Source organism: Coloeus monedula, assembly GCF_965178545.1.
Source record: "Coloeus monedula genome assembly, chromosome: 32".
Lineage (NCBI taxonomy): Eukaryota > Metazoa > Chordata > Aves > Passeriformes > Corvidae > Coloeus > Coloeus monedula.
The window spans coordinates 2357561-2376480 of NC_138812.1; the positions used below are offsets into that span (position 1 = coordinate 2357561).

The window sequence follows — 18920 nt, forward strand, 5'->3', positions numbered from 1 at the left end:
ATTGTGCCACCAGAGCTGTCCCTCCATTTCTTCTGCCAGGCAGCTTTAGCACATGAAAAGTGGAGAAGCCAGAGCTGCCTCTCAGCTTTCCACAGCGCCCGCAGAGCTCCAGGGCAAGGTCCTGGCCCTGGCTCGGGGCTGGGCCGGGGCCAGCGGCAGAAAATCAACTTGCAGCTTGGGCCCCGCAGCAGGGAGGAGCAGCAATTGCTGGCTGAGAGAGACTCTTGCCAAGGGCCTGCGGGGCCGGGCCCCAGGGAACGGCTTCCCGCTGCCCGAGGGCAGGCTGAGATGGGATGTGGGGCAGCAATGGTTCCCTGGCAGGGCGCTCAGGGCCTGGCCCAGGCTGGCCCCAGAAGCTGCGGCTGCCCCCGCATCCCTGCAAGTGTCCCAGGCCGGCTCGGCCATTGGGGCTTCCTGCCCAGGAGGGCTGGGCTGGGCTGGGCTGGGGCTGCTGAGGGCGGGATGGGCTCTGCCTGAGACAGCTGAAGGCTGCGCATGATGAGGCTGAGGGGACCCCGTTCCTCAGTGGGTTCTGGGGTATCCCACATTCCTGAAGGGATGTCAGGGTATGTCCCGTTCCTGAGGCAGTTTTGGGGTGCCCCCAATGCTTCGGGAGAGGTTCTGAGAGGGGGGCTCTGGTACTTGGAAGGGGGACCTATTGTCAGGGAGCCGGGGAGCCCATTTTGGGAAGGATGCTGCTGTTTGTGGCAATGTTGAGAGGTTCTGAATGGGCTGTGGGGCCCTGGCTCTCATTTTGGGACTTGAGGTGAGCCCATGGACACAGCAAGGCCTGAGGAGAGGTTCCAAGCTCCCATTTGGGATGGAGGGATTGAGCGGGTGCCTGCAATCAACTCAATGCCAGCCCCAATGTGTCGATGGCAGCCCCAAATGGCTCGATCCGTCAGCCCCAAGGCCCGGCTGTGGGGAGTCAGGAAGCACAGAAGGGGAATTGGTGTCCAGGAGGGGTGGGATGGGATGGGGATGGGGATGGGGATGGGGATGGGGGTGGCATTGTGGGGGTGGGATGAAGTTTGGGATTGATGGGGTGGTTTGGGCACTTGGAGTGGGGCATTTCAGGAAGGGAAAGAAGGAGCTGCTTTTGGGGAGGCTCCTGCTGCTTTTTGACAATTTTGGGGCCTCTAGGTGGCTTCTGGGAGGTTGCAGTGAATTTGGGGAAGGTGCCGAAACCCCCCGCAATTTGGGGGGCTGAGGTGAAGTCCCCACATTTTGGGAGGGTGAGGGGATCCCAATTGGGAGGGGATCCTGCTGCTTTGCATCCCTTAAGTGGGGTGAGAATTGGGCAAGGAAGGAAGGAAAGAACAAGGAAAGGAAGGAAGAAAAGAAAAATAGAAGAAAGAAAAAAAGAAAGAAGGAAAGAGAGCAACAAGAAATAATAAAATAGAAAAAAAAGAGAAAAAAATTAAAAATGAAGGAAGGAAGCAAGAAAGATATAATAAAAATGAAAAAAAAAGAAAAGAAGAAAGGAAAAAGGTCAAAAGACATATAAAAAAGGAAATGAAAGTGATTAAAAATGAAAAGAATTAGAAAGAAAGCAAGACTAAATAACATGAAACCAACAAGGAAAAATTATTTAAAAAGAAAAGAAAAATCATTAAAAAAATGAAGCAAGGAAGCAAAAAGATAATAAAAATGAAAGAAAGGAAGAAAAGAGGAAAGAAAGAAAGTGAAAGAAAAGAAAAATTAACAAGAAAATGAAAAAAAGTGAAGAAATTAGAAAAGAAGAAAGAAACAAAGAAATAAACAAAGAAAGCAAGAGTACATAACATGAAACCAACAGAAAAATAAAAGAAAAAAAAAGAAGAAAGAAAGAAGCAAGGAAGAAAGAAAAAAAGAACAGAAAGACACAAGAAAAAACCAAAAGAAGAACAGAAAGAAAGCCAAAAGAGAATGAAGGAAAACACAAAGCAACAAAAAAACTTTAAAAGAAAGAAAAAAAGATAAAAGAGTGAAGTATGAAGAAAGCAAGCTAAAAGAAATCAACACGAAAATTTAAAAAGCAAAGGAAAGTAAAAGATAAAGGAAAGACTCAATAATGTGAGACCAAGAAGAAAAATGAAAAAATAAAATGAAGAAAGCAGCAAGAAACAATTAAAGAACCAAGAGAAATATTGAAAAATGAAGAAATAAAGAAAAAAGCAAGAAGGTAATAAAAATGAAAGAAGGAAAGGAAGAAAAAAAGAAAGACTGAAAACATGAAACCAACAAGAAAATAAATGTTAAGAAAAGTCAAAAAAAGAAGAAAGAAACAAGGAAGAAAGAAAATGACAGAAAGAAAGACATGAGAAAAAATAAAAGAACAAGAGAACCAAAGAAAGCAGAAAAAGAAAGAAAGATGAAAAACAGAAAGCAACAAAGACAAGAAAAAGAAAAAAGGTAAAAAAATGAAGGAAAGAAAAAAGAAGGAAAGAAAACAAAAAGAAATCAAAAAGAAAATTTTAAAAGTGAAGAAAAAGAGAAGAAGAAAGAAAGACTAAGTAATGTGAAACAAAAAAACTTTAAAAAAAAAGAGGAAAGAACCAAAAAAGAAAGAGAAAAAGAAAAAAAGAAAGACACAAGAAAAAATAAAAGAAAGAAGAAAGCAACAAAAAAAATAGGAAAAAGAAAGAAAAAAGATGAAAGAATGAAGAAAGAAAGCAAGCTAAAAGAAATCCAGGAGAAAATGAAACCCTTGTGCCACTGCGGGACCTTGTGCAGCCAAGGAGAGCATTGTGAGAGTGCGGGGCCACGGAACCAAGGGACCATTGGGACCTTGTGGGGCCTCCTGGACTCAAGGGACCATTGCCACACTGTGGGGCCTCATGGAATGAAGGGTCCATTGTGCCACTGCAGAGCCAAGGACACCGTGGTTACACTGCGGGGCCATGGAACCAAGGCACCATTGGGACACCCCGTGGCCTCATCCTCTGGAATTCCAACACATCTGAGGGATGGCAGCACCTGCAGGCAGCACGGAAGGATTCTGGGGAGAGCCTTTGATCCCTGCTCCAAAGGAAATCAGAGAAAGAGCTCTCGTCAGATCAAGGCACCTTTTCCTTTTCCTTTCCCTTTCCTGGTGTAAACTGTTGACCTGCCTGTAAGGTGCAGCAAAAGCTTTGCAGGGTTTGGTTCAAGGTCCCCAAGGTGGGAAGAGGGAAGTGTTGGAGTCCCTTCTAAGAGAAGGCTTGGAGTCTTTGTGCCATGACTGCCTGGGATGCATGGAACAAGTGTGTTCTGGCAGACTCTGGGACCTCGAGAGCAATCCCATGCAGGAGCCAGCACTGGCCCTGCACCCTGGTGGGAGCAGCGTGGTGCGGATGGGAAACGGGCAGCTGGGTGTGCAGTGGGAACCTCGAGCCAGGTCCTAGAAGGCCAGGCTTTAGCTTTGAACAGAGCAGCACAAAAAGCAGAATGAATGACCTTGCCTAGAAATCCCTGAAGGACAAAGGGTGACCATATGGACTGATTTGAACTCTGGGTTTGCAATAATACACGCCCAGGGAGCCACATGGAAGGAAAGGGCACAGAGGTCTCCAGTGAGCACAAAAAGAAATCAGTCCCCTACTGCAGAGTGTGCCAAAGCCAAAAGAAGTGGCCCTGGTGCCCTTGTAAAGCCCATGGGTTTGGAGACTCCCCAGGTAATCCAGGGAATCCATTGGCTGACCAAACAGCTCAAGAGGGGGCTGCAAAAGCTCTCCTTGCACTAATACCTAGCAAAAACTGGAATGTTCTGCAACAACAACCAGATTCCAGTGATCAGGACAGGCAGTCAGCCCCAGCAGCAGCAGCAGCTACGGAAAATCCCAGCAGGTGATTGGTAACCCCGTGTGGGCAGGTAATTGTAGCTCCACAATTAATGTAGAACGGAACTAAAACATCAGCAAACACAGGAGGAAATGGAGAATCTGGTGGCCAGTTTACAAAGGCATCTAGTAAGCACCAAAATGGCAAAAAATGATAGATCAGTTGTTGAGAAAGATGGGATTGGTTTTGAAGGAAGAAGGCTGCCTGCAGGGCTGGTTAAATGGGAATCACCAGGTGATTTTGGCCAACTGATTTTGCAGAAGTGCCCAGGCAGAAGGGGCACTGGCACATTTTGGTATTGGTGGATCCTTTTTCTGGATGGCCAGAAGCTTTCCCATGTGGCACCAACAAGCCAAGGGAAGGCTCAGAAGTTTTGCAGAAATGAATATTTAATAGCACTGGGCCTAACTCTTGTAAGCCTTAAAAGGTGCATGGTTCTCCACAGATCATTGGGGCTGGACTCGCCTGTACATCCTTTCCAACCAGGAGATGCGGTGTGCACCAGAACCTGGAATTCTGGAACAATCCAGCCAAAGTGGAAGGGACCATCTCAAGTCCTCCTGGTAACCTACCCTGCACTCAAGGTAGAAGGAATCCAACTCGGGGTTCATCACATGTGGATAAAACCAGCGAGCACACATTAAACACAGCAGAAACAAGACTGACTGACACCGTGGAGTTTGGGGTTTTACATAAATCCTATTGTTTTAGGTATTGCATATGATTTTCTAAGGGGATACTATTTATTGGATCTAGATGGAGATGATCAATAATTGTGTATTTATAATAATAATCGAAATGATGTTCCTGACTTCTGGGAAGGGAAATGTGGTTTTCAAAGTCAGTGCAAGATGTTGGCAGATGACAGAATGTAACCCCTGTAACAGCTTGTTTGCCAACACCAACCTCTGCAGAAAATCCAGTGCCATGCGGAGCTTCAGTCAGCAATTTGACAAAAATCTGGGAACACGTGTGGGAAGGAAATAGCACCCAGGGCACCTGGACAGGGATGGAAGGAGAATATTCCTTACCATGGACACATCAGAACAATAGTGCTGAGAATTGTAACATCTCCAAACCAGATCTGGAAATTACATCAGGAAATATTGATCAGCTGACAGATTGCACTGATACCCCCTGGGGCTGTCAAATTCCAGCAGTATGGAATGGCCCTCAGACAGGACACTGGGAATGTTTGCAGCCAGTTCAGGGGTGTCTGGGCTGGGCAGGGAGCCCAGGCCTCCCACAGGACCCCTTAGAGGTGGGTATAAAATATCCAGATTTAACAAGGTCAAGGCCAAAGGATCCCAGGACCAAGGAAAAGTGGGATTGCCCTGGGACAGACACTTGAGCTGTTTGGAATGCTGAGGTCCAGCGGCTCCTGGCTGTGGCCCAGGCTCTGAGGCTGGGCTGTGTTTGTAGAAATGATTCTGCCTTTCTCAGGGACACCTGGGCTGAGCCAACAAACAAGGAGCCTTGGAGAGGCACAGAGTGTCAGCAGGACACGGTCAGATCCTTAGGAGCCCCAGGATGGGTGGGAAGGGATGGAATTTGGAGCACACGTTTGCCCCTGGGAGAATCAGGAGCACCACAGACACTGGGGGTATGAACGTTCCGTCCCTCGTGCAAGGAGTCACCACTGGGAACCCGACTGTGGGGAAAGGTTAAAGGGGATGGAACTGGGAAACATCCCAGTGCGGGAACTCCAGCGGGATGGATTTTAGAATCCATCTCTGCTCCGCAAAGATCTGCCTTTAGGAACAGACCAGCCACACACCATTGGGCTCTGCCAATGGGAACTTCAGTGAATGCAGCTCCTTTGGGGTTTGCTGAAATAAAGGAACAATTGCCAGCCCCAGCTAAAATGACCTTCCAGAGCAGATTGGCTTTAGCCCCATTGCTGCTACATGGACAGGGAGTGTGTGGATTCTTGAACTGAAACAGCAACACTTGTTGTGTGCACATTCCAAATGTGATGCTGGATTGGATGATCAGGTAGAGAGGATAAAATTGGTTGCTGCATCCAGCAGGGAATTAAGGGGAGGGTTAGACAGTAACTGTTTGGATAAAATATTTAGAGGACTTGGATTTTCCCTGACTGATGGCTGGTGTCACTTTTGCAAAGTCTAACTGGGATCACAGCACTACTTGTGCTTATGACACTTGCTTTGAGCTGTGTAAAGAACATGGCTGTGAAAGCAGCTGAGGAACTCGTGGGATGTGAGTAAAGGAGCAGAGTGAGGCTTCTGAAGGCTTGAAGGGAAGAGAAGCTTCACAGCCCTCCAAGGAGGGGAAATTTGCCAGATGAAAAACCGTTTGCACCTGGTGGGTTCATACAATGCTTCTTCTCCAAAAGCCACTGGCCATGGACCCGCCCAAGGCTGATTCTGTGGGCAGCAACCAGCCCAGGTGTGCCAACTTTCACCAGTTCACCGGGCAGTCAGGGCTGGCTTTGGGGTCAGCGACCACCAGGGACCCCCAAAGAGACCCCCAGGGCAGAAGAAGGGATGTGCAAAGGGGTGGGGGAAATCTGCAATGATTTTGGGGCAATGATGATCGTGTGTGTGTTTCTGGTGGGACAATCTGGGAATGTGTCTGTGAAGCACAGTCTGCAAACAGGAACATTCCTGAACTCGGCACCCACGGCTTTGGGAGGGGCTCTCCCCTCGTGCATCTGGCCCAATAAAGAATGCTGCTGCTTCGTGCTGCGCTGGTGCTGAGGAGGTTTTGTTTCACTGAAGTTTTGGTAACACCTCTGTGCCTGTGTCACAGAACCCCAGAGCAGCTGTGATGTCAGAAAGGGGCAGTGTGACATCACAGAGTGGGCTGTGACATCACAGGGTATTGGTGTGACATCACAGAGAGGGCTGGGCCATCCCAGAACAGGCTGTGACATCACAGAGTGGCTGTATGACATCATGGAGTCAGCTGTGTGATGTCACAGAAAGGCCTGTGACATCACAGGTGGTGTGTGACATCACAGAGTGGCAATGACATCGCATAGTGAGCTATGTGACCTCACAGAGTGAGCTGTGACAGCACAGACATGGCTGTGATATCACAGAGCAGAAGTCTGACATCATAGAGTGGACTATGACATCACTGAGTGGCTGTGACATCACAGAATGGGTTGTGACATCCCAGGGTGGCTGTGTGACATCCCAGGGGGTTGGATGCCATGGCAACCCTCAGCAGTTCCAGTGCCCTTGGAAACCCCCCCAGGCCCCATTGCTGCAGTCAGGCTCCGTGGCCACTTGCCCGCAGAGCTGTGGCTGCCCTCGGCTGCCATGGCAGCCCTCAGGACAGAGCGGTGCCGGGCTGGTGCCAGCTACAATTGCAGTGACACTCGCTGATGCCCTCAGGTGCCACGGCAGCGGCCACAGGGACCCGTTCCTCACTTTGGTGCCACGGACACCAACGCTTGGCCCCGCTGCCATGGGCATTGGCACGGTCACCTGCACTCAGGGCCCGTGGCCGGGCACTGCTGCCATGGACACGGGCACGCAGCCCTGGGCCACAGGTGGCTGCCGTGGCCACCAGCACAAGGTCCCGTGGCCAGGGCCGGGGCCATGGAAAGGAACCCGTGGAGCCGTGGTGATGCTGGGTGGCCATGGGGTGCTGCTGTGGGCTGGGCCACAGGGAATTTCCTTGCCAGCCCTTTCTCTGGGGCTGTGTTGGGCTCTGTGCTGAGCACAGCGTTGCTCACACTGAGATGGTTTTGTTCTTGCTCAGCTTGCACAGAGCCAAGGCCTTTCCTGCCCCTCGTCCGGCCACGCTGGCGAGGGGCTGGGGGTGCGGGGCAGCTTGGCAGGGGTCACAGCCAGGACAGCTGACCCCAACTGACCCCAGGCATATCCCAGACCACAGGACATCATGGCCAGTGCATAAAGTGGGGGGAACAAGGAGGAAGGGGGGACATTTGGAGTGAGGGGTTTTGTCTTCTCAGGTAACACTCAGGCAGGATGGGGCCCTGTTTTGCTGGTGGGCAGGGTCAGCACCAAAGACACAGACACCAACTGAAGGGGTTGTGCCATTTATAAAATGCAAATCTGCAAAAAGTCACAAAAGCATAAGCTCAGCAAAGCACATAATCATTAGCAAAGAATCTCAGCAGGAGCAGCTCAGCAATGCCCCCAGTCATCCCTGCCAAAGATTGCCTGCAGTGATTAACCAAGATGCAGCCCCAGTTCCCCTCAGACTTTACCAGCACCCAGAGCCACCCATCAGCTGGGGGAAGCTGTCCCAGCCAAGGACTGGAGAGCCACTCGCGGACACTGGGAATTCCTGCAGCTGCCTCCAGCCACAGCTGAGGCTCCAACCCCGCTGGGAGAGGGCCCAGCTTTGACAGTGCTGGAGAAACAAACTGACAGCACTTCTAGAGCGGGAACATCTGCTTTCATCCTCCTCTTGGCTTCCTCCTAAGCCTGGCCAGGGCTCAAGGAGGAGCCAAGGCAGCTGCCTTTGACCATACAGCCCCAAACAAGGCCAGATGTTGGATTTCATGTCCGGTTTCTAAATACAGAAAGGTAAATCTGTGTTTCACCAATGCCTGGTTACATAGAACATATTGTTAAAAGTACTTTGTTAATGAGTTAATGAGTGGGATACAAATATAACATTTGGTTCGAATGTTCATCAGGAGGTCAGCTGTGGCCCAGGGCCTGTTGTTCAGGCCTCACTCAGGGCCTGGTGTTCAGGCCTTGGAATTTCAATCAGTGCTTTGACCTGGACATGAACTGCAACCTTCATAACAATTCTTCTAATAATGGAGTCTTAGATTTAGGTATCAGGCATAAAGGCATCACCTCTTGTTCTCCAATTAAGTGCTGCTCAAGGTCATCACTCAGAGCTATAATTCACATTCCTTTTAAAACATGCCTCATTAGTTGCTATTCTCTGTTCTTTATCAAATCCCCCTTTTTCGTGAGACTGTGTCTCTTTTTAGACAAGTCTCAGTGCTCCATTTCCCAGCACAAAGTGTCACAACAGCTCTAACATGGAATCATAACACACCAAGTGCTCACACTGCAGTGATTACAGTGACTGCCACAAATGCATTTCGCAGCAGCCTCCAGTTTGGCAGCCCCAAAGCCAATCCCAGCAAGGAGAATTTTCTTCTTTCTACCACTCTTCCACTGCTCTTTCCATCGAGGTGATTCCTGACTGTTGGACTTCAAACCCATCACTGATACCAGTGCAGCATTCCTGTCCTAGAATAGCCCAGGCTCCTCCTTGGCCAGCAGGCAGATAATCCAAGGCCATGCGGGTCTGCAGAGCCCCCGTTCGTGTTTGTTGGAGCTCACAGGATGTGCTGTTGGATATTTTAACAGTATCATTTGCTGCTTCTTCTAATAATCGATTCAGCTCGTTAATGCGAACTCCACAGGACGAGGCAGCACATGTGGGGCACAGGGTGAACCAGAATCTTTGGCTTTCTGAAATCCAAGGCACTCTTTGGGTGGAGAATGGTCTCTTAACATGAAACTCTTCCTTGCAGTTGTTGCTGAAGCACCCTAAAGGGAGGCATCACTCTTTTTCCTCAGTCTCATTGGGGTTAGGAACAATAAATCCATTGTCCATGGAGCTGGCACCTTTTTAATTCCAGAATAATGTCCCCAAGGTCCTTTGCTGTTCAGCTTTACCCCCGTGTCTGGGGGTAACAAGGCTTGGTGGGGTCCTTTCCCCTTCGGCTGGAGAGGTGCCGGGTCCCAGTCCCTGAGGGGCACCCAGGCTCCTGGCTGGAATCCGTGTGGAAGTCACTCAGAGTCACATCAGCCTTCACATGGAGCCCCGTGGATCAGAGCATTTTCCAGAGGGGCCATTGGGGCAAACAGGGAGATTGGGTCTGGCAGGATCTGTGAAACAATATCCTGTAACATCTCCTTGTTCTCACACAGAACACTTGGCTGCAGGGACACATTCCCATCGTTCCTGCCCGGGTTCCAGGGTTCAAACAGTGCTGTCTTTCCCCGGAGCTGTTCCTTCAGCTGCCTCGGGAGGGCCATTGGGCCTCTGGACCCACACTCGGGCTCCATTATTAGGACTGCTGGATCCAAACCCTTTCTCTCCACCAACAGTGGTCATTTGAGGTGGATCTCCTTTTTTCACAATTGTTTATAAACCTGCAGTATCAGTAATTGTGCTGGCCTGTCATGGAGTTAAATAATCCAATCTTGTTCACTATTGTTTACCAGAATTCCTTTGATTTCTCCTTGATAATCTGCATCAATTCCTCCTCCCATGACATGAACACTTTGCAAGGCCAAGCTCCAGCAAGCAGTTATCAAACCAAAGTGTCCCGGAGGAATCTGAATTCCTATTCCTGCATTGATAACTCTCCCTTGCTCCTGATTTATCCCAATTAATCCTAATGCAGGAAGGCCCAGCCCTGCAGCCTCTGGGGTGGCCCTGTCAGGGCCCATCGCACCCAGAACGATTTCCCAGGAAGTCCAAGTCTCCCTGTCCATGGGTGGATTTGCAGACTGGGTGCAGCCGGGCACACCCAGGGGTTTCCATTTCCCCAGCGGGCCCATTGTTAAGGCTATGGAGCACATCTGGGAGATGGGTTCTCCATCAGGACGGGTTCCCATCTCCGCATTTTTTCAGCTGCTCTTTTAACAACCCCTTCATCTGCTCAACCAATCCTGCAGCTTGTGCATAGTCTGGGATATGAAAAACCCAGCAGTCTTCATCACTCTCTTTTTCACAGGAACAGACAAAGCATTCCAGATCACAGTATCAGCAAACCCTATAAAAACAGCCAATTCCATCCCTTCCTCCTTTATTCATTGTATGCAATCTCACAGAGTTTACCAGTAACCTTTGGGTCCTGGCCAACCATTTTCTGGAGGGTATTTAGTGTTACATCTAATTATATAGTAGTATTATATAATAATAATAGTGTTACATCTAAAGAATTCGTATTGTCAGCACTATTTCACATTATTATTTATATACAATATAAATATTCTTTTATATATATATCAACTAGGATATTATTATTAGTTCACTTGCACAAAGACATTTGAGCTCAAGATTAGAAACTTCTTCTATTGCTCCATGTGGGAGCATTCCAACAACAATTGTTCCTTCTGTTGGTGCTGCTTCCAATACGCTGTTAACAAAATCCATCCTCCTCTTCCCAAACCCACAAGCTCTTTTCCTTTTTTCATATCCAATTTTTGGATGCATTTTAAGACATCCAGCGCTTCAGCTCCTTTTAACCAACTGCCCCACTGCTCGCACGGTGCTCCGACCGCAGCCCACTCCAGAGCCAGCGAACTCCAGGGAAGCTCTTCCCATCTGGGATTTCGGACAGGACTGATTCCTTACATTTACATTTAAAAAGTGACATTTTGGTGCGATCCGGCCAGACTACGCCAGTTTTGTTGTACCAGTGGGCAGGGCCAGCACCAAAGACACAGACACCAACTGAAGGAACTGTGTCATTTGCTACAGCTCAAAGCAGCAAAGAATCACAGCAGGAGCAGCTCAGCAATGCCCCCAATCATCCCTGCCAAAGATTGCCTGCAGTGATTAACCAAGATGCAGCCCCAGTTCCCCTCAGACTTTACCAGCACCCAGAGCCACCCATCAGCTGGGGGAAGCTGTCCCAGCCAAGGACTGGAGAGCCACTCGCGGACACTGGGAATTCCTGCAGCTGCCTCCAGCCACAGCTGAGGCTCCAACCCCGCTGGGAGAGGGCCCAGCTTTGACAGTGCTGGAGAAACAAACTGACAGCACTTCTAGTGCGGGAACATCTGCTTTCATCCTCCTCTTGGCTTCCTCCTAAGCCTGGCCAGGGCTCAAGGAGGAGCCAAGGCAGCTGCCTTTGACCATACAGCCCCAGACAAGGCCAGATGTGGGATTTCATGGCCTTGTCTGGTGTCTAAACACAGAAAGGTCAATACATGTTTCACTAATGAGAGGATACATCAATCAACGCTAATGATCATGCATATTTCGGTAATGAGCAGATACAAAGATAACCTTTGGTTGGAAGGTTCATCCAGAGGTCACCTTTGGCTCAGGGCCTCTTGTCCAGGCCTTGGCACTTCAGGGATGTGGTTTAGTGCTGGGCTTGACAGTGCTGGGTTAATGGTTGGACTCGATGAGCTCAGAGGTCTTTTCCAACAGGAAGGATTCTGTCATTCCAGGATTCTGTCTGCTGCATTCAGCCAGGTCCATGGCATCAGCATTACTTTGGTCAAAAGGCTCCTCTGGCTCAGCTCTTGTGGCCTAAGGCTTCAGCTCCTTCAGCTCCTGGTGCTGAGCTGCTCATGCTGAACGAGATGACTCGGAGAGAAGAATACAGTTCATCCAATTCCTTCTGGCACACGGAGAGGGGAGGCTGTGAAAACAGGAGCATTGTTTGCTGTGGCCTCCTCTGTGCCCTTCACGCCTTTCAGCGCTTTGAAACAGCCAAGAGCTTTCTCCAAGAGTGCAATGGAGCAGCTGTTCCTGCTCCCAGCTCTCGCCCTTCCCAGTCTCTGCCCTTGGCTGCTTTTGTCCTTCTTGCTGTGCCCTCTGTGCCCCCGGGGCTCGGTGGCTGCTGCCCAGGGCTGTGGCACTGGCACAGATCCAGTGCTCGAGACCCTCCTTTCTCTGCCCTCGGAGCTGCCTGCTCACAGCAGCCTTTTCCACCTGGAAGCTCCACATGGACAGGGAGTGCCCACCTCTGCTCCTTGCACACCCTCCAGGAGCCCAGGGCTGCCATCTGCAGTCCCTGCTGGCACTGAGGGCTCCCAGGTGCCCCAGGCTGCTGTGACACCGCTGCCAACGGGAGGGAACAGTGGCAGGGGCTGTGCTGAAAGTCAGCTCCATTTGCTGCTGCTGCTGCTGTGGGGGTCATTTGTCCAGCCCTGCCCCAGAGCCAGGGATCAGATCCAGGCCCTGCTGCTGCTCCCTCGGGATCAGGCACAGTTTGGGTGTTGCTGTCAGTGCCAGCAGGAGCGGGCGCTGGAGCAGCGGGTGCTGACAGTGCCCCGAGCCCCGGGGCCCGAGGGGTGCCTGGGCTGCGGGGCTGGCAGGGAGCTGCCCCTTGTTCTCCCTGTGCCTCACGCAGAGCTGGGCCGCTCACAAGTGGGGCAGCACAGCAAACAGGGAGCCTGCGAGTCTCTGCCAGCCCTGTCTGCTCAGAGATTGGGCCTTGGAGCTGCAGGGGGACAAAGGCAGCTGCTTCTGCTCCCTCTGCATGTCCCCATGTTCAGCAGTGCTGCTCCATCATTTAGGATATGTTTTCTGTTTAAATAATTAGAAAAACAAAAAAGAAAAAACCCAGAAAATATTATGAAACATAAAACCAAAACCCAAATGTGGAGTGAAAAGTCTTTTGTAACTCTAGATTAAGAGGTAACTGATCTTTTCAAAAAGACAACTCAGGTATTTGTAAATATGCTGAGGGCATTGATCCATCTTACTGACCTCAGCAGTCCTTTGTTAAAGATTTTGGGCTTTGTTTCCAACACTGTTATTTTAAATTGTGGTTGAAGCAATAGGAAATTGCTTGTGCCCTGCCAGCTCCGAGCAGGACTGGCAATCTAAACTCTGTCCCACCCCAACTCATGGAGAAGATGCCCTTCCTTCTCACCCTGCAATGAGCTGCACATTCCCTTGGAAATTGTCAGGGGGTTCTTAAAGACACCAAGTCCCACTCAGGGCTTTTTGCTCTGCTTTGGTCGTGGAGAAGGGCGATTCTTCATCCATCAGCTCCAGACTGCACTGCCTCAGGAACACGGCCCACTCGCCAGGTTGGGCCCACTCGTGGCACTTCCAGAGGAGGAAGAAAGTGCAATGGCACAATTCCAGCCCAAAAAGAAGGAAGAGTGGGACAGACAGAACACCCTGTGCAGATCCAGGCGTTCAGCTGGGACTGTGCAGAGTTTGGGTTCTTGCCAGTGGGATGTGTGTCCCTGCCTGCAATCTCTTGGCCTGCACCAGAGTCTCACTCACCTGCAAAAGCAGAAAGCTCCGTCGCTGTGCTCGCAAGGGGCTCGTCTGATGCAAAGCTGTCAGAGCCCTGTGAGGGGAGAGCGGGCCCAGCCGTGCCCGGGGCTGAGCCCCAGCAGAGCCCTGGCAGAGCCCGGAGCAGCCTCAGCATCGGCAGAGCCCGGCTGTGAGGAGAGAAAGCAGAACCCACCCGTCAGCTGAAGCCTCCTGTCCCCTTGTCCCAGCCGCCCGCAGTGCCCAGGCCGTGCTGGCCGTGCTCAGAGCTGGGCCCAAAGCTGCCCAGCATTGCTGCCTTTGGGAGCAGAGCAGCAGGGCAGGACATGTGCCCAGCCTGCAGCCAGCCATGGCACAGCCACCTCCTCAGCAGCTGCCCAGAGCCCAAAAGCAGCTTGGCAGCCACTGAAGAATTCCCTGCAGCCGCCCCAGCAAAGGGGGAACCTTTGGTGCCCGGCCAGGCCGTGCCATGCCCAGCTCTGGCAGCATCCCCCTGGCTCTGGACTCACCTGCACACTGGCCGTGGAGCGTGTCTTTGGAGAAGGTGCCACAATCAAAGGCCATCATCTTCAGCTGCCGCTGGCCAGCTCCAGGAAGAGGTTGTCGGCCTTGAGCTCGGCCTTGGTGGCTCCAGCAGCAGCAGCCCCACCTGCTACAGCTTCTCCAGGGGCTCCTTCTCCTTCCCTGGGGCCACACCAGGCTCTCACCGTTCTGCCCAGGGCCCCAGCAGACAATCAATGAACCAGACAAGCAAAACCAGAGGGGATGGTGGCCACCAGGGCTTGCCAGAGCAGGCCTCCAGCTCAGCTGCAGCCCAAGAGCTGCGTGTTCCCTTCTGATGCTCCCTGCTCAGAGCTACAGGCAGGACAAAAGAGTCTGCTTTGCTTTGCCACTGATTGCCAAGAGATGGGTGGGGCTGTTCCCTGCCAGGCCCCTGGATCACACTGTGCCCGTGGCTCTCTGCCATCCTCTAGGGCACATGAACACCCTGCAGCCAAGGGTCACGGAAGAGCTCTTCCAAGGACGGCCTGGCCAAGGGCTGCATGGACAAGCACCTCTTCAGAACATCCTGGCATTCTGGGCACAGAAACCAGAAACCACCAGTCAGCTGCAGAAGGATCCCGCCCGCTTTGCCCCCCGTTCCCGTGCCCAGGCCATGCTGGCTGTGCCCAGAGCTGTGCCTAAACTTGCCCATGCATTCTGTGCTTTGGAGGCAGCAGGAGAGCAGGACATGTGCCACCTGCTCAGAGCTGCCAGAGCGGGATGCTCCTGAGCCCGCTGCTGCCTCCCAGCACTGCTATTCCCCCCGTGCCGCAGAGATGAGGTAGCCACCTGGAGAGAGCCGTCGTGGGAACAGGATCCGCCCCCAGATGATCTCCTGGCCCCTCCTGAACGGGTGCTTCCCCACCACCAGGTGGTACAGCAGGAGGCCCAGGGACCAGATCGTCGCTGCCTCGCCGTGGTAGCGTTGGTGGTGGATCCACTCGGGTGGGCTGTACAACAGGGTTCCTGTGGAACACAGACTGAGTCCATCAGGGGATGCTGCTGCTCCCAGAGCCTCGCCCCAGCATCCCTGGGCACGCAGGGGCTGCACCAGTGGCACATGGGGTGACCCGCTGCCCTCCTGCCAGCACCTGTGACTTGTGTACAAACTTGGGGTTGGAAAAGAGGCCACTGGTGTTGGAAAAGGGCAGTGGAAGCCCTGGGGAGGCCCAACCATGACATGCAAATGAAAAACCCACCCAGTGGTGGCGAAACCCCACTCTCCTCCCTGCCTCCAGTGCCCCAAGAAACATCAAGAAGCCAAGGCAAACCAGGGCAGCAGAACAGTCCAGGCCCTTCCTCGCCTGCACACCAAACCGGCCGGTGCACGGGGTCTGAGCCCCCTCTCTGCTACCCCCACGGGAGATTTTGTTGGGCTGGCTGCCCCCGCTCCAGCCCCAGCCCAGGGCAGAGTGGGTGCTGAAGGCTGGCAGCAGGGCTGGGAACTGCCCCCTCCCAGCCCCACCCAAAAGCAACTTGGCTTAAGAATTAATCCCATCCCGGCAACAATGAGGGAAAGCCCCAGTGCCACACCCAGGCTGGGCCATGAGATGCCCAGGAGCATCCCCTGGGAGGGCTCACCTGCAAACTGAGTGTAGGCTGTGTCCTGGAGGAAGGCGCCGCAGCCAAAGTCGATCAGTTTCAGCTGCCCGGTGGCCAGGTCGAGCACGATGTTCTCGGGCTTGATGTCCCGGTGCAGGACCCCGCAGCTGGTGCAGTGCCGCACGGCCTCCAGCACCTGGCCGAACAGCCCCCGCGCCTCCTCCTCGGGCAGGAACCTCCGCTCCGCCAGCAAACCCGACAGGTCCTGACACCGCTCCGGACGCTCCAGCACCAGCAAGAAGCTGCTGGGCAGCTCAACCCACTCCAGGAGCCGGATGACACCACGGAACCCAGTGGACACCTTGTCCAGCAGCACGATCTCCAGGGGCGCACGGGCGCCGTCGGGCTGCGGGAGGAGCACGGTGCCGTCAGCGGGGCTGAGGCCGTGCCAGGGCTCTGGGACCCCTCACCCAGCCCGGGACGCTCTGCGCCCCCCGCTCAGCCCCCGCCCGCTCTCCCTCCGGGGCTCCCGGCGGCTCCCACCCCGCCGGGCCCCGGCTCCTCGCCGCCCGGCACGCCCCAGCTCTGCCGCTGGCCCCGCTCACTCACCAGCTCGCCCCAGTGCCGGACGCGGTCCCGCGGCACGCATTTGATGGCCACCTGCGAGCAAGGGGCAGCAGCGGGCTGAGCTCACCGCCCGCCCCGCCGCACCCCGGCCTTCTCCTCCTCCTCCCTCCTCCTGCACCCTCCTTCTCCTCCTCCTCCGCCCTCCTCCTCCTGCACCCTCCTTCTCCTCCTGCACCCTCCTCCTCCTCCGCCGGCCCCGCCACTCACCGGGGCGCCGTCCGCGAGCCGCGTGCCCGAGAAGACGCTGCCGAAGCCGCCGCTGCCCAGCAGCGAACCCACCCGGTACCGCTCCTGCAGGGCCTCCTGCGCCTTCCCTGCGGGCGACACGCGGCCGTCAGCGCTCGGCCCGGGGCCAGACACGGCTCCCGACCGCCCCCCGACCGCCCCGGCCCGGGCATCCCCATCCGAACGGAACACCGGCGGCTCGGGGCCGGCGGCCGCGCTGCCGAGCGGCGGAGCTCGGGCCGGGGAAGCCGCAGCGGAGGCGGCGGGAGCGGCCGCGCCCCGTGTGTCCTCCGCGGGCCCCGGGAGGAGCCGGGGCCGGCGCCGAGGGCGGAGCCGAGGGCGGAGCCGGACTCCGCGTCGGGGCCGGGGCCGGGGCCGGGCTCGGGACAGGCGGAGCCAAAGGGTGGCGATGCTGCCCCAGCCCCGGGCACCGATGCCCGCCCGGCAGCGCCACAGCCACAGCGAGAGCCGGGCGGAGGCGAGACCGCGGCGGGACGCCCGGGGCCGGGGAGGGGGCGGCCCCGCCCGGGGCCTGGGGCGGGCCTGGGGCATGGCCCGGCCCGGCAGGGGGAGGGGGAGAGACCGGGAGAGGAGGGGGACACCGGGAAAGGGACACCGAGAGAGGAGGGGGACAGCGGGAACGGGAGGCGCGGGGAAGGTGCGGAACAGAGGGAGAGGAGGAGCAAGAGCAAGAAACGGAGAGAGTCTGTAGAGTCGCTTGTGATCGCTGCTGCCGCTGCTGCCGCTGCTGCCGCTGCTGCCGCTGCTGCCGCTGCTGCCGCTGCAACTGAAGCGCCGGGGCCGTTTGTCCGAGTGTCCGCGTGTCCGAGTGTCCGCGTGTCCGTTCCCCGCTCGCCCCACGCTCCCCACGGCCGAGCCCCGCTCGCCCCGGGGGCAGCCCCTGAGTCTGTGCAAACACGGGAACTTTGCCGTGTCCAGCCCGGATCCAGAGTCCTGGCTCCTGCACGGTGGCAGAGGAATCCCCTCGGCTGCTGCTGTGCCTTGTCCCTGCTGAGGGTCAGACACTGCCGGGCCACATTCCCTGCCTGTAGAATTCGTGCCCCACCCAAGCTCTGCACTTTTGTCTCCAGCATTGCTTTCCAATAAAAACAGGGGAAGGCAAACTGTGTGCAGCTCACGGTACTTCAGAGTGTCTAAAACTTGCTAAGGCACAGATCTTAGAGGTGAGATCCATTTGGAATGCATGGGATGGAGAAGCAGTGCAACATGAAAAAGGGGAGCACAGAAATAGAGAGGAAAACACCTCGGATTGTTTCTTTCCATTTTCATTTCACTTCTGGAAAGCTGTTTCAGTTTTCTGGGAATCTTCTCTGCAGTCCTGTCTGCTCTTTTCAAGAATCTTTCTGGGAGAATGAGGTGCAGCTCCTGTCACAAGATGTGCCACCAACTGCAGCTTCTCTTGGCTTCCCACACTGTGAGTGCAGCACGAGTGCTGCAGCAAAGCAGGACAAATGTTGGGAGAAGTTTACAAATTGTCCTTTCTTTTCCCTGTGGGCTGGGCAGTTGTGCCATTGGTGAGGTTTTCATTGTGGCTGTTCTAACCTAAGAAATCAGGAGGTGGAACCAGGAATTGTTAGGCACTGCAACCCTGGCTGAACTCAGAGAAAGAATCCCCAGAGCCTGCAGCCAGAAATGGAGAGCTGTGTGATAATCATTCCCACATCTCCGTGGACATCTGGAAAGTGATCTAGAACATGAAAATGGGCTGACAGAGGTACTTTGTTTCTGTGTTCAGTTTAGATCAGTCTACATCTCTTGCACTGCTATAAATCAAGAGCACAATCAGTTCATGCAAGCTGGACCTCTCAGACACTGAAATAATCTGAAAAGGAGAAATGCAGGGAATGATTTTGTGAACTTTGTCTTGAAGAAGGGTGATTTTTTTCTAATAATTTCTAATCCATTTCCTCTGCTTTTATCCTTCCTAACAAGGCCATTTGCATCCCAGATCAAATGAGAACCCTGAGCTTGTGGAAGTGCCTGAAAGATGCCCTGTTCTTCTGCAGGGACACTCAGGCTGTAACAGGAGCCGAGCCCTTTCTTGGGAAGCCTCCTCCCAGCTGGAATTTGTGCCGTGCTGGGAGAGCAGGAGGGGGAGAGCGATGGGATGGGCGCTGTGTGGGAGGAGCAGGAGGTTTGGGCCGCAGGACGTTCCCTCTGCGCCGCTGCCCCGCAATTGGCGGCCGTGCCCAGGGCTCCAGGCTTCTGAGCATTTCAAT

At 53.8% G+C, this 18920-nt stretch overlaps 1 protein-coding gene across 1 annotated transcript in view; it reads right to left on the minus strand.

Annotated features, from left to right (window-relative positions):
- Window positions 1–13434: 13434 nt before the first annotated feature.
- LOC309583705 (uncharacterized protein) overlaps window positions 13435–18920 on the minus strand; it is a gene marked incomplete at both ends in the record, with an annotated part of 30628 nt that continues 25142 nt past the window's right edge. Inside the window, 5 exon segments of the mRNA XM_082299495.1 lie at window positions 13435–13569; window positions 15152–15252; window positions 15868–16234; window positions 16438–16488; window positions 16663–16897. Of these exon segments, the coding sequence (XP_082155621.1) occupies window positions 13435–13569; window positions 15152–15252; window positions 15868–16234; window positions 16438–16488; window positions 16663–16897 (889 nt within the window).